Source organism: Drosophila suzukii, chromosome 4, assembly GCF_043229965.1.
Source record: "Drosophila suzukii chromosome 4, CBGP_Dsuzu_IsoJpt1.0, whole genome shotgun sequence".
In the NCBI taxonomy this organism is placed as follows: domain Eukaryota; kingdom Metazoa; phylum Arthropoda; class Insecta; order Diptera; family Drosophilidae; genus Drosophila; species Drosophila suzukii.
In genome coordinates this window covers 868,466-881,816 of record NC_092083.1, presented here as the reverse complement: position 1 = coordinate 881,816, position 13,351 = coordinate 868,466, and the positions used below count along the sequence as shown (strand labels likewise).

Below are 13,351 nucleotides of genomic sequence, written 5' to 3'. Positions count from 1 at the left end.
GCTAAAAGTCCTTTCGTTTCTTTCTTTTTGGGATGTGAATGTACTGCAAGTCAGAATGGAGAGACAAAATGCACGGAGTGGGACGACCCCTCCTGCGACCCTAGCATTGATTTTCACCAGTTTAAATTTTACATTAACCTAATCGGAATGAGATAATAGAAATTGGTATTGCGCTTACATATTTCTGCACATGCTTGTGTCTAAGGATAGATAAAATAGGCTCAATACATTTACGAGTATATTAATGTATGTTTGCTAGACATGAACAATCTCAAAGCGTATTTTGTACATATACTTATATTTAAATGTTTGCATTAGTTGCTCAATAAAATATTTGGTCAAACAGCTAAGTTTGAAAGGGTTATACTTGCCGCGCAGTTCGGCTTGCAACGGTTTACACACACACATGCTTAAATACATTTGTTATTGTCTGGCTCTGACGTCACTGCTGTCCTTCTTGGGAGGATTGTGGGCGTTAGAGTGGGCGTGGCAAACTTTCTTTTGCTCAATCGATATTAATTGACGAAACCACTACATTTCCGCTAAACAATTTTTTCTAGCATCAAAACTGTAGGCGGCATTGTTTTGGGCGGGGCACATTAGCGTAACAAACTGGCGCTGCGTACAAAGATAATGAATCTAAATCTGAAATCCCAACTCTCTAGCTTTGATAGTTTCCGAAATATCAGCGTTCATATGGCCGCCTTTTTTTAAGTTTGTGGGCATTAGAGGGGGCTTGGCAACATGTGGGTCAGTTTATCACTGGACAAGTGTGTGTGTCCACGTAGTGACGAAACGCGCCAGGAGAATGTGCGAAGGCGACTATCATATATACACGAAGAAATGAAAATCTATTGTGACTGTCCGATCGTATCGAGTTATAAATTAATCAAAAGGTATCATAAAAACTTAAAGGATTGTATACCAAAACTTAAAAAATCAGTTAGCTTGGGAGAAAGAGCAGTGAAAGTGCAATTGTGAAAATTTAAAACCTGTTTAGATCTTTTTCGTCCGTTGGGGATTAATTCACAAGCTCATTAGACTAGTTGTATTTTCACTTAAAATACACGTCGAATGACACAATATTTATTAAAATCGGATGCTCTGTTCAAAAGTAATTCGCAAAACAAGATTTTGTCAAAAACTTCTCTAACTTTATTGTAAATACCTCAACTTTTGACATACAACACATTGTTGTAAAAAGTCACGTTTTAAAGTTATTAATCAACAATAATGGCCGCATATACCAGTTCAGAACATCTAACACTGCCCGAGCATCGAACTTTTTTTGTGCGTATCCAAAGGTCCTGGAAATTTTAGAGAATGTTAACAGCTCAATATAACAATCTTTGGTTCTACCACTTTTGGAAAAACTATCTAGTTTGGCGGGAAAACAGCTATAAATAGCTTAATTTCGTAAGCCCGTAACTTGTGGAAAACCTCGCTTGTTTGGCGGGAAATTAGCTATAAATAGCTAAGTTTCGTACGCCCGTAACTTTTGGATTTCTAAAGCTATATGCTTCTGCTATATGTTGTTGAAAAAGTGTTTTGAAATACTCTGTACGCCTTTCCAATATTATTTATCTAAATATTATTGTTTAAAAATTATGTGCAAACTTAGTTTTGGTTTGGTTTTGGTTAAAACTTTAAGCTGTATAGTTCTTGACATTCCGCAACTTTGGACAATATTGAATTTTGTATGTGCGTATCCAAACACTATTTTGGGGCCATGGAATCATTTAAATTGTTATCAACAGTTTCATAATGAACTCTACGGCTTTTTGGAAAGTAGATGAGTTATATAATTAATGTTTAGAACAAAAACTTCTGGTATCAAACAAAAACACCTCTTAACGAAGTAAAAATCTAGTGACGATCGCACCTTTAACCAACAAAGGTTCTGATATCAACTTTTGTGACGAAAATGTATTTTACGATCTACTAAATAAATAATAAATTCCCTATGCTTGCGTACGATTTTGATAAAGTGTGTCGAATGAGAAAAAGGTAAAAAGTGTATTTACGTAAAAGTAATATGACAGTCGAGAAACTCGACTATAACGTTCTCTCTTGTTTTTATTCTAGATTCAAAACCTTGGGAGGCTTGTGTGTGTTACAGTGGGCGTGGAAATTTGTGTAATTTTATGTTAAGGTAAGTCAAAGAATTGAATGAACCTATTCATTTAAGCTTAAATTTTTCTTTTAGCATCAAAACTGTCGGAGTGGCACATTCGGATAACAAACGAAATCACGGCATTCACGCGGACAGTAGGACAGACACGAGAATGCTTAGTGATCCTGATCAAGAATATATCTACTTTTTAAGGTCGGAAACGCTTCCTTCTAGCTATTGCATAACAAAATAATTATATATAATTATATATATAATTTTGATTAAAAGTTGTGTGCCATTGGGACCCCAAAAACTTTTAAATATAACTGTCTTGGAATTAATTTGTTTGGTACAGAAAACTTCCATTCTATATGGAGAGCTTGTTATACTTTAAAAAAGTCCACCCTAATGTACATATATACTATATTGGATAAATGTAATTTGCCGTCATCTCGAAGAGCGAATAAACGATACATAATGTGAGTGCCATAAACACTAGCACATGCAGTAAATCAACACATATAAATATAGAAAACTCAAAAAAAAAAGAACAATATACTATCCCAACGCTTCATATAGATCATTGCACGTACAAAACCTATATAAAACTTTTTTTATATATGTAAGTACAAAATCCGTGAAAGGCGCTCGGCTGCTTTGCCACCCATTTCCATTTTCCGTCCATTTCTGTTGAATCTATAAACCGATTCATAGTGTGGGCGAGGGAAAGACGTAACATTTCTAATATAAATTGATCAGCCAGTTCATATTTTATACACATGACAACACCAAAATGCTGAACTCATCCATAAATGTCATAAAATTCATAAATATTGCTGTAAAATGTTCATTGTCTTCGCTGAAATGATTTAGGTCAGACCAAATCTTCAGATGCTTGTGTGGGCTTTTCTTATTTTATCAATGTCCACATATATGCATGTATGTACATATGTGTATGCGTATAGTTTGACGTTAAAGCTGATTTCCCTTTATTTTTATAACATAAAGATAGCATAAACTAATCGATTAAATAATTCAAGCTGAAATTCTTGTGTTTGAAGCCAAATTTGATGTTCTCTTGCAGTTATACCCGGAAATACATTATATGTATGTATATAGGTTAAACATCTATGAAACATATTTTTGGAATCGCATAAATGTCAACAAACAAATCAAAAAGATGAGGTAAAACGAAAGAGAACACTGTGATGGAGTGCCTCGATTATCAGACACTCGTTACTCCGGGGCTAGGATTTCTTATCAGAATATATTGATCGAAAATACCATTTAAATTACTATATCATTTTGTCCTGCTACCGAGGCGAATTGTAAAAGTGACAACACCCAAAAGCAACATTTTATTTACCATACGATACTTAAAACTTTTTTTGGGTTTTGAGTGTGGCTCTTGGGTCAATCAATACAAAATGACGAAACAAATAAATCTAAGTAAACTTTTTTTTACTTGCATCAAAACTGTGGGCGCCACAGTGTGCGGTTTGTAATAGTGGGCGTGGCACATCGGCATAGCAAACTTGCGCTGCGCAGGAGCCCCTAGAATCTGAATGCTCAGTCCCAAACCTCTAGCCCTTTTATTTAACTCTACGAGTAACGGACCAAATGGCGCTAGCCACAATCAAACATATCTCCGTTCCTCTCGCACTTTCTTTAACTGAGTAACGGGTGTCTAATAGTCGAGGACATCGACTATAGCGTTTTTTCCTGTTTTAATGTATTTTTGAGTGATTCTGAGCAGCTAATTTGCATAATTTAGGTACTCAGCATTATCAAGGGTAAGCCTATGTGTGAAATATACTTTTAATGAAGACCTTTTGAACTTCTAAGGTAAAAGATAGTATCTTACATTGGAAGTATACATTGCGGCGGCGATGTGATTGTCTTTTTTTAATGCCCATATTGGTGGCAACTACCCCAGGACAACAAACTCAAACCGGAAAATTCAGATTTCATTAGATCTTTTGCGCATTGACAATAACAAGCAGCTCATCATCATCGTCAATCATCCCCTTCTTCTCAGCGTTGTATTGGACAGATAAACATCACATTAGCGTGATTCCAAGCCGATTAGCTTAGTTAAGCCGGAGTCTGAACCTGAACTCCGCTGAAGTTGCTTATTCATTGACAGCTACAGCTGAAAATCTGCTACCTCACCGTTACTCAATGCTTCAAATAATTCCCGGGTGAGTAATAAGTACACTCCATCTGGGTGGTAGTAAAGCATAAGTATAATGCGCTCGAAAATATTTTGTGGTCAAGACATATTCCCGGTGTATGTAAAAACGTCTTGCAAAAAGGTTTACAGGTTTATATTTTATGTGTGTATGTATGTATTATGTATTTAATATTTTGTAAAAATATAAAAGAGATTTTGCTCTTATTATCAATACCCATCTACGGACCATTCAATAAAAAGTTGTAACCAAAAAACAATCAATATTTTGCAAATTCAATCGAAATTGCACACTACAAGCAGCAAATCAACTGTTTTCACCAAGCCGCTAGGGGCGCAATAGGCTAGGTGGCGCTAGCCACAAACAAGCATATCTCCATCCCTCTCCTCTATAAGCCTTTCTGTATATCGTGCGTCCTTATGAGCGCTGAGACCTCGGAAACTATAAAAGGTATAATGTTGTGATCAAGCATGCAGTATGTAGGGGTTCCTGCCCAGCACAAGTGTAGAGTGCCATGCCCACTCCAACGCCCTTTACGCTAAAATCTGTCTGACCCCACCATGTTTAGAGATTTTGTAAATTAGATGTGATTTGGTTTCGGACCTTTTATTTGTCAATACCTATCGATGGACCTTAAAGAATATTGCAACGCCTTTATAATTTAGATATTTGTCCTGAACTTGTACATAATACGCTATGCAAAGGTATATAAAAAGTCGAGCTTTTAAATATTCGTCCGTTATCCAGGGACTGTAAAAAAGTCACGTATTAAATCTAAGGCAGCTGTTGACAAATTACCATGTACAAAATAAAATAAGTGGTCACGTAATCCGAAAAAATTAAATTCAAAGTTTTCAATGAAGCATTCAGCGTTTTCTTAAAAGAAATGTGTTTTAGAAAAATACATTCGAACTATTTATATTTGTATAAATGTGAACTTGAAGAACATTTTATTTTTTACAATACCTATAATGATTGTAATAATTGTACATGAAATTCCATTTTTATTTGATTCTCTTCAACGACTGAATAAGTTTTTATTATTCTTTTATACTCCAGTGTGCCGCTTTGTATGTAAGTCCTAGTTAGTGCTTTCAGTTTCTTTCATCATTTGCGCTGAATAGCCTTTGTATTTTTCTCTTCATTCAAGACTCTAACAATAAGCTTTGCTTTTCACTGGCTTGTACTTTCTCCCTTTGCTCACTGTGGTCCTCGTTTACGATAGCCCTCCCATTAGGCTGTACCCATAGCCATAGTATTGTCACATTTGAGAAATGTATTCAAAAAGAGTGTAAAGTAGGCGTCCTCCATTATTTAACGCTGTGTGCTTAGGTGATAAATTGGGAGTAAGAGTGCAAAGGAAACTTCAACCCCAATGCAGAATCTTGAATTTAAACCATATTGAATTAATCGCCACTTTGAGATCCGCAATCCACAGTGTGCAGAAGAAAACAGTGTCTATCCTTATTAAGAATATCAATAATTTTGATTTAAACAACTAAACAATCCAATAGAGGATACAACATTTTTTTTATCGATCATCTCCCTCCGCAGCTGTTAGCGACTTTAATTTTCGGAACCTTCAGTTTAAGAAAGTCCGTTTTTGTTGGCGTGGAACTTATGATGCCCAATCTTTTGCTTTATAATGAAGATATATGTTACATGTATGAGCTTATTGACATTTTTAGAAGAAGGTTCTAGACTCACCTGACATAGTAATCGACTTCGGATTAATTGAAGTTGTTTTATCATCTCTAGATCGGAGCGTTCCTTCTCATTCGTTTGTTCTTCTCCAGGAGGCGGCATATCGGCATATCGGCGGTCTCTGTAAGAATTGTTATTAGGAGCTGTCAAAAATATAATAGAGAAGGGTATAGTCGACTGCTTCGACTATCAGATACCCGTTACTTAGCTAACCATTTTGAAAATACCGCCTTAGTCGACGGCCTCGACTATCAGATCCCCGTTACGCACCTGTTGATCATTCCAATCGGCTATTTACGAGATATCACTTACACGCCACACATAGCGAAACCTAGGTGACACTAGTGAATTTTCGTAAGCAGCCGAATTCTGTGCTAATATATCTCCATCCCTCTTTGCTAATTATTAATTGGATGTAACTATTTAATGAATGGTCCAATTTGAATAATTGGCATGTAGATGGGAGTTGATTTAAAAAAACGTTTGCGTAAAATACCTTTTCAACGACATATAGCATAGGCTAGTTCATTAGGTAGTAGTTCACAAGTTACGGGCTTACGAAATAGAGCTATTTATAGCTGTTTTTTTAGATAAAGTTTTTTAAGTTGACCTGTCTTACACCATTTAAATATTTCCAAGACCTTAAAATATAGTTTGGATACCCACAACAAAATTCAATGCATGCCATTTGTCTACCCCTTACTCGTAGACTAAAAGAGTATATTGTAATCGGGGAAATGTATGTAACTGGTAGAAGGAACCGTTTCCGACTCCATAAAGTATATATATTCTTCATCAAGATCACTAGCCGAGTCGAGCTAGCCATGTCCGTCTGTCCGTATCCGAGATCTCGGGAACTATAAGAGCTAGAGTGTTGGGACTTGGCATGCAGATTTTTGGGCTTCCTTGTTAATTTGACTGTATAAATACTTTTTCTAAAATGTTCCTTTTCGGAGAACAAATGAGGTGTCATTCGATGCATATTTATATCTAAAACGAGAAAGATCGCTATAGTCGACGCCCTCGAGATACCCGTTACTCAGCTAAAGGGATTGCGAAGAAGATTGAGTTCAGAGTTCATACGGACGGGCAGATGAGATGTACGGACATGGCTAGGTCGACTCGGCTATTGACCCTGGTCAAAAATATATATACTTAATATGGTCGGAAACGCTTCCTTCTACTTATTACATTCTTTCCGACTAATCTAGTATACCCTTATCTCTATGTCGAAAATTTAATTATTTAACAGTTGGTGAACCATTCAAGTTGTATAATTCCAACAACATTTTCATCGGCTTGTATCTAATCTATACCTTCCTGTTGCGGGGCAATCCACAATGAACAATTATCCGCTCAAGATTACCAAATTTGCCAAACTTCCTATTTGGATTGGCAATCTAATCCAATTCCATTAGACCTGCACAACAAAACTACCGAAAATGTGTTTTAGAGTGGTCTGGTGCGGGGGATTGGTTAGCAACCTTCCGTACATGCGCACATCGTCTGTACATTATTAAAGGTTCTTTATATCCGTTACTCGTACATACAAAAAATGGTTCTTGGTAAAATTGACCAAATCAGATAGCTATGTAAATATAAAACACAACACTTTATTTTTTTAAATAGTTGTATATACATGTACATAATAATATGTACATGATAATATTTAATAGTTAAACTAATATAGTAGTACAAGTATATTAACAAAGTTACATAGATAACTAAAAATCGTTCCCCCAGAAGTAGCAACAATAATGTGTATAATGTGCTTATAATTCTCAACTGGGTTACTCTCCCAAGTCAAACTAGCGGGAACTAGAATAGCGGTTAACAGCGTCCCATTAAACGGGCATAAGGAATATCTCTGCTGTGACGGACAGCAGTCGTCACACACCCATCGAAAAGCTGCCCCGTGAAAATTACCCACAAGTAAAAGACAACATGTAATTGTGCTCAATATATATAACACGCATAAAATACACGGTCTTAATGGCCGATGTATCTGGTTTATCCATTTTCAGTTCCAATGCCTATTTCTCTTGCTAGAACATAATTAAATTCCAATCCATATTTAGAGTATATGGTTATTGTCTAGATTAGCGGCCAATTCCAGAAACCGAAACAAATTATCCTCGATGTACTGCGGTTTCTTAAGAATTTACGTGAAGAAAGTTCTTGGCGGTCATGCAGATACTAGGGTTTCCTGCGCAGCCCAAGTTTATTTCATTAGGGTGCTACTCGTACGCCCACTCTAACGACCACAAAACACAAAAATTGTGCCAACAATTTAACAAATTTGTTGAGCCCCTAATGAAATATCCGCTAGCCAATGCTTTGCCCTTTAATGGGTATTTGAGCTATTTCTCTTGCTGTAAATAATATGAGATGGTACAGAGCTGAAAAACACTCGATGTACCCATTAATAGTATCGGTGGTGGCTGTGCTGCGGGATACATCGAGGGTTTTTCCCACCATCGGTATACCGCGTTATTGCACCATCACTACTTGCAGAAGCGCGGGGCAACTAAGATGAAATATTTAATACAAATACAAAATTAGTAAAAATGGATAAGTTTCTGACAACTTAAATAAATGCGACTTCTGTACTAGATAACAACAATAGCGACACATGGGAAGATTGGTCTTATACCCTTGCAGAGGGTTTAATGATTTCAGTCAGAAATTTGCAACGCATTTCTTTAAAAATGTAAAAAAAATGATAACATTGGTGTTTTTTGATATATTAACTTCTACTTTTGGCAATATACTTTTTTTAATATTACAGAGTTTCGAATAACATGTAAATCAAATTGGAAGACTTCATCATATAGCTGCCATTAGAACGATCGGAAAATTAATGTCAAAATAATACATAGACCGTTATATTTCGTTTTCAGTTAACATACACGGTTGTAAATTAAAACGAAACATTATTAAAACATTTTTATAATTGGTTTTAAGTTTGCCAAAAACATCACGGGAACAACCTGCAAGCTTTGAATAACAACAAGAAAGGAAGCTAACTTCAGCAAGCTGAAGTTTGTATACCCTCGCAGTTATATTTATTAAATTTAAAAATAAAAAAAATGATATTCCCAATAGTATATGATATGTTAAAAAACACCTATGGGTTCCTATGGGAGCTATAAGATTTAGTTGTCCGATTCGGCTGGTTCCGACTTAAGAAAAGAAATAAGACTTTTGGTAAAGTTTCTGCCTTAAAACTGAGAGACTAGTTTGCGTAGAAACGGACGGACGGACGGACATGGCCAGATCGACTCGTGAGTGTGATGCTGATCAAGAATATAATACTTTATGGGGTCGGAAATGTCTCCTTCACTGCGTTGAAAACTTCTGACTGAAATCATAATACCCTCTGCAAGGGTATAAAAACATAAGAAAATTGTTAATTGTTTTCTAGTGAGACTATCAAAAGTATCGATGGCTTGGACTACCTATATCAAAAAAAGGAAGAACGCTATAGTCGAGTACCTCGACTATCAGATACCCGTTACTCAGCTAAATGGAGATATACAAGCAGCAAAGCGAGATGAAAAAGCGCCACCTACCGGCGGTAGACAGATTTACGCGTTATGGGCGTTAGAGTGGGAGTGCAAATTTTTTTTTTGATCAATCGATAGGTATTGACGAGACCAATGCATTTCATTTAAAATTTTGTATCTAGCATGAAAATTGTGGGCGTCACAGGTTTGGACGGTTTGTGGGCGTTAAAGTAGGCGTGGCAAACTTTTTTTGAGTCAATCGATAGGTATTGATAAGAACAATACATTTCAGTTAAAATTTTTATTCTAGCAGCAAAACTGTAGGAGCCACAGTTTTGGGCGGTTTGTGGGCGTTAGAGTGGGCGTGGCACTCTGCTGAAACAAACTTGCGCTGCGTAAGAAGCTCAGGAATCTGCACGCCAAATCTTAATAGTCCAGCTCTTATAGTTTCCGAGATCTCAGCGTTCATCCGGACAGACAGACAGACGGACAGACGGACAGGAGGACAGGCGGACAGGCGGACATGGCTAGATCGACTTGGCTAGTGATTTGCCTGTTACATACTTTCCGACGAATCTAGTATACCCTTTTACTCTACAAGTAACGGGTATAAATATCCAGTGGAGGCACTGCCGAGGTTCGTACAGCTCTAAGGAGGTCATATCCTAGTCGGAAGCGGCGGAGACCTGATAGCGGGAGACTCGCTTCAATGTACCTCATAAAAAGGAATAATGTTCCAATATCCTTTTTATTGTAAGTCATAGAAAAGCCAACTTTATTTTTAGAGCAAACCTCGCAACTTTAAGTCTATATTGCAGGAGAACCAAGGTTGACCACCAAGAACTTCCTTTACGCAAATAAGAAATGGCGGTCCATCAAGGGTATACGTCGCTAATCTAGTTAATTACCATAGTTTATTATAACAAAAGTAATAAAAAAAAAGGAAGAACGCTATAGTCGAGTACCTCGACTATCAGATACCCGTTACTCAAAGGGAAATGGAGATATGCAAGCAGCAAAGCGAGATTAAAATGCGCCACCTACCGGCGGTAGACAGATTTAAGCGTTATGGGCGTTAGAGTGGGCGTGGAAAATTTATTTTTGGATCAATCGATAGGTATTGACGACACCAATACATTTCAGTTAAAATTTCTTATCTAGCATGCAAATTGTGGGCGTCACAGGTTTTCGCGGTTTGTGGGCGTTTTAGTGGGCGTGGCAAACTTTTTTTTAGGTCAATCGATAGGTATTGTTGAGAACAATACATTTCAGTTAAAATTTTCTATCTAGCATCAAAACTGTAGGAGTTACAGTTTTGGGCGGTTTGTGGGCGTTAGAGTGGGCGTGGCAGTCTACTGAAACAAACTTGCGCTGCGTAAGAAGCTCAGGAATCTGTACGCCAAATCTCAATAGCCTAGCTCTCATAGTTTCCGAGATCTCAGCGTTCATCCGGACAGACAGACGGACAGACGGACAGACGGACAGACGGACAGACGGACATGGCTAGATCGACTCGGCTAGTGATCCTGATCAAGAATATATATACTTTATGGGGTCGGAAACTCTTCCTTCTGCCTGTTACATACTTTCCGACGAATCTAGTATACCCTTTTACTCTACGAGTAACGGGTATAACAAGGAAGAACGCTATAGTCGAGTACCTCGACTATCAGATACCCGTTACTCAAAGGGAAATGGAGATATGCAAGCAGCAAAGCGAGATTAAAATGCGCCACCTACCGGCGGTAGACAGATTTAAGCGTTATGGGCGTTAGAGTGGGCGTGGAAAATTTATTTTTGGATCAATCGATAGGTATTAACGACACCAATACATTTCAGTTAAAATTTCTTATCTAGCATGCAAATTGTGGGCGTCACAGGTTTTCGCGGTTTGTGGGCGTTTAAGTGGGCGTGGCAAACTTTTTTTTAGGTCAATCGATAGGTATTGTTGAGAACAATACATTTCAGTTAAAATTTTCTATCTAGCATCAAAACTGTAGGAGTTACAGTTTTGGGCGGTTTGTGGGCGTTAGAGTGGGCGTGGCAGTCTACTGAAACAAACTTGCGCTGCGTAAGAAGCTCAGGAATCTGTACACCAAATCTCAATAGCCTAGCTCTCATAGTTTCCGAGATCTCAGCGTTCATCCGGACAGACAGACGGACAGACGGACAGACGGACATGGCTAGATCGACTCGGCTAGTGATCCTGATCAAGAATATATATACTTTATGGGGTCGGAAACGCTTCCTTCTGCCTGTTACATACTTTCCGACGAATCTAGTATACCCTTTTACTCTACGAGTAACGGGTATAATAACTTTTAAATTACCTTTATAAAAGTAAGACACCTACAACTTTCACCAGGCAGCAGAAAAGTTTGTTTTACTATTTATGTATATCAACATAGGTACAACAGTAACCTATATCCAAGCTATTTTATAGAGCCTTAACGCACTCATAACAAAGAGGAACAGTGCCAAATATAACAAGGAAGTAAATTTTGTCATCATAAATCTGCATACTGCATCCATAATGTACATTTGGTATTATACGCACGAAAGATCCCCACAACTTCTGTCCCACGCATAGACTTAGCATTGCCATGCCCTTCAACAACAAATGATTGTTTTCCCTATTCGCTTTGAACTGAACATTTTATTTATAATGATGACTTCCGCTCACTGCGACTCCATCCGCACGAGGCGTAGTGCTGCTGCGTCGTATCCCTTTATACGAGTACATAGAGACTTACACACTTATGTGGATGTGTATTCTCATACACTTGTAGACACAAATATTGACTTGTACACTTACAAATAGCTTCCGCAAATTTACTTCAATGGATTGCTCTCCGTTTAGATGGTCTTATGGCTTGGTCTTGCTCTTATATTAAAATTTCAATATTTATAGACACCTACATATACGAAAACGAGTGTAGCTTAAAAAATGGTAGCCTCTTGCTTGCTCTACATTCGTATTCTCAAGTAGTCATGCGACGCAAAGGGCTAGTAGCAGGAACCGAAAATAAGAAATGAATAAATAACAAATTAGTTTCGGCAAGTGCGTAAGTTACAACCCGGATAACGGATGTTATTGGGAAACGGCCAACCCGTTTGTCAAAAAGTGAAAACATCGCATCTATTTGTCAATGAATGTAGTGAATGCAAGCCCTTACACAATCTATGGAATTGTTCACTTGATTTGGAGCAAATTTAATCTGGAGTTAGGCACATTTTCTTCAAAGCCTAATATTTATTTGGTTATAATAATTTTAAAATACATTTTCCTTCGGTTTGAGGTGAAGAAATATCGATGCTTATCGATGTTGTCTGTTTTAATAAAAAAATGTTTCTTCACATCTACATAGATTCCGTCACTCTACTCTTTGCAATTTTATCTACTGGGAGAGGTTATTTTAGGGTCCAGAAAATTCTAGACGATGTTAAACAGCTTAAAACTAGAAACTTTAGTTCTAACACTTTTGGAAAAACTCGTTACTTTGGCGGGAGAATATATATATATAAATAGCTAAATTCTGTACACCCGTAACTTGTGAACTACTAAAGCTACAGGCTTGTGCTATATGTCTTTAGAAAGGTATTTTGAAATTCTTTGTTCGCCTTTCCAAAACGATTTGTCTAAATACCACCGTTTAAAAATTATGGGCAGAAGTTTTTTAGCTTTGTTTTTGATTTCTCAAAAACGGCTCTAACGATTTTGGGTTTACCCACAAAGTGTATAGCCCTTAAGATTCCTCTACTTTCGACATACGACACGTTGTTGTAAAAAATCACGTTTTAGAGTTATTAACCAACAAATATTGCTACATTAACCA

The 13,351-nt window shown here is 37.2% G+C and overlaps 1 protein-coding gene across 4 annotated transcripts in view; it reads right to left on the bottom strand.

Moving 5' to 3' along the window:
- Window positions 1-13,351, bottom strand: part of Sox102F (transcription factor Sox102F) — a 73,802-nt gene that overhangs the window by 36,284 nt on the left and 24,167 nt on the right. Inside the window, exons 3-4 of one of the 4 annotated variants that reach the window (XR_011604536.1) lie at window positions 6,013-6,152; window positions 4,955-5,943 (exon numbers count right to left, since the gene is read on the bottom strand). Coding sequence is in view for 2 of the 4 variants with exons in the window: in XM_017088652.4 (XP_016944141.2) it covers window positions 6,013-6,111 (99 nt within the window). In the remaining 2 variants the exon portion in view is untranslated. Of the gene's footprint in view, window positions 1-4,954; window positions 5,944-6,012; window positions 6,153-13,351 lie in introns of those variants that run through there. The other 3 variants (XR_011604537.1, XM_017088652.4, XM_070997191.1) reach the window with 3 other exon arrangements.